This window comes from Gastrolobium bilobum, unplaced genomic scaffold (genome assembly GCF_033153095.1).
Source record: "Gastrolobium bilobum isolate Gb01-03AN ecotype WA unplaced genomic scaffold, APGP_CSIRO_Gbil_v1 utg3268, whole genome shotgun sequence".
In the NCBI taxonomy this organism is placed as follows: Eukaryota; Viridiplantae; Streptophyta; class Magnoliopsida; order Fabales; family Fabaceae; genus Gastrolobium; species Gastrolobium bilobum.
In genome coordinates, this window is record NW_026899992.1 from 4,443 (window position 1) to 6,552 (window position 2,110).

Below are 2,110 nucleotides of genomic sequence, written 5' to 3' on the forward strand. Positions count from 1 at the left end.
CTGTAACCGCAGTTGCCGAAACATGAACCACTCCCCCAAAACACAGAACATGCCCCTTTTTTGTCCCAAACCTTAAACATATTTTTATGCACACCAATGTGGTAAGAAAAAGACCTCACATCTTTTCAGCAATAATATTTTTCGTAAAGAAACTCCGCACAGACCACTCATTGTTAAATAGGAATTTCATCCAATGCACGACACCATACAATTATGAACATATAATAAGACAACTGAGCAAAGCAAGTTGAACTATTTGGAGACAACCTTCAACATCATCATGATTCATGACCATGTTAATCTACATCTATTGTCCTTCCATTACATCTAGCATTCAACCATGACAAAACATCATTCCTAACAGTTTCAACATTGTCATCAGTTTCCCCAAAAAGCAAAGAATGCATCATCCCTTCATAGACCTTAATTGTCTTGTCTTCACTCCTTGCCACTTCATACAATTCCCTGCTGACATTAGGGTCAGTAACAACATCAGCACTACCGTGCAACACAATGAAAGGAAGATTCACATCACAGAGCCTCTGATTCAAAAGATCAGTGACCCTCAGGAGCTCCACCACAGTCCCCAACCTGGGTTTCCCTCTATACCTCACGGGGTTCATACCAGCAATGACCTTCTTGTGATCAACCTTAACAGACTTGTAGAGAAGATCTGGGGTGGGAACAATGGGCAAAGTGGGAAAGAACCTTGCAATGAAAGTAAGAATCTGAGGAATTGGCCATCTTGGTCTAACCTTATCAGAGATTTTGCACATGGGTGCCACCAAGATGGCACCTTGGAACCCTTTTGGATCAGCAGAGTGTATCATGAGGCAAATGGCACCACCCATTGACTCACCATAGAGAAAACAAGGCAACCCATTAAAGTTAGGGTCTTTTTTGATGGAAGTGAAGAAGGAGAGACAATCCTGTACAACGAGGTCCACGCTAGGGACGAAGGCCTTGAGGCCTTGCGATTGGCCATGACCCTCTAGGTCAAGGGCGAAACAAGCGAAACCCTTCTGGGCAAGGAAAATTGGGGTGGCTTGGAAGGTCCACGAGATGTCGTTGCCATAACCATGAACCATGAAGATGAGGGCGCGTGGTGGGGTTGTGAGTGGGGGAAGCCAGGACCTTGTAAAGAGGGTTAATCCTCTTGGTGTTTTGAACAACGATTTTGAGGCTCTTATTCCTTGTTGTTCATAGTAGTCCTCTTCTGGGGTGTAGCCCCAATAGTAAGGATAGGATTGGAGAAGGTTTTGATGTTCTTCCATTGCTATGGGAATTGTGGAATCTGGGAATGGAGTTTGTATGGTATGAAATGGTGGATTGGAATTTTTTCTGGATGGTCGACACACGACACTTGGGAATATGGGAAAATCCGAATTGGACTTTGGCTTTTGCGTCTCTGAGTTGACTCGCTTTGTATTCAAGTGTGTTCGACTTCGACTTCAATAGTGTTCTATCCATTGTGGTTTTAAGAACTGGACCGATTCGACTTCAATAGTGTTCTATCCATTCATGTGATTGGGCCACTTGCTTCAACATGGATTCTTGATCAAATGGTCTAACTGAATAGAAAACAAAAATGTTAGGCATGAATGAACAACTTATATGCATGTATCATGTACGTATGTACATTTATATTTTAATTGGGTTTGATATTTGTTATTTTAAGTGAGAGAAAGATACAAATGATAAAAATTATGGGAGAAGAAAGTGAGTGGATTTTTTTAAATTTGATTTGAAATAAAAAACATTAGTTTGTATCTTTCTCTTACTTAAAACAACATAATTTTATGTTCTTTAAAATGACTATTTTTTCCATTTCCATTTTATCAGTTTATTAATGTGACATGCATGACAAGAAAACAAAAAAATAGAAGGTATACAACTAGTATTTTTCAAATAAAAAAGGTGAACCCCTTGTTTTGCTTTATTTAAAGATTTTTGGAATATTAATTTTTTTAGGTCGTCAAATAATTTTTCGATATTGAAATTGTCTGAAAATGACTAATTATTGGGATCAAATTGATGTTATTTGATAAAAAATGATTCTGCAAGAACTAATTTAATGTATTCGATCTTTTCAAGACTGATTAAATTGATA

At 38.5% G+C, this 2,110-nt stretch overlaps 1 protein-coding gene across 1 annotated transcript; it reads right to left on the reverse strand.

Annotated features, from left to right (window-relative positions):
- Nucleotides 1–262: 262 nt before the first annotated feature.
- Nucleotides 263–1,407, reverse strand: LOC133294762 (caffeoylshikimate esterase-like). Its single transcript, XM_061493512.1, has one exon. It carries the CDS (start codon nucleotides 1,272–1,274, stop codon nucleotides 297–299), a length of 978 nt encoding a protein of 325 aa, XP_061349496.1. The 5' UTR covers nucleotides 1,275–1,407; the 3' UTR covers nucleotides 263–296.
- Between the last annotated feature and the right edge of the window lie 703 nt (nucleotides 1,408–2,110).

Excerpts from the sequence above, each read along its gene's own strand:
- LOC133294762 (XM_061493512.1), bottom strand. The coding sequence starts at position 1,274 with ATGGAAGAACATCAAAACCTTCTCCAATCCTATCCTTACTATTGGGGC.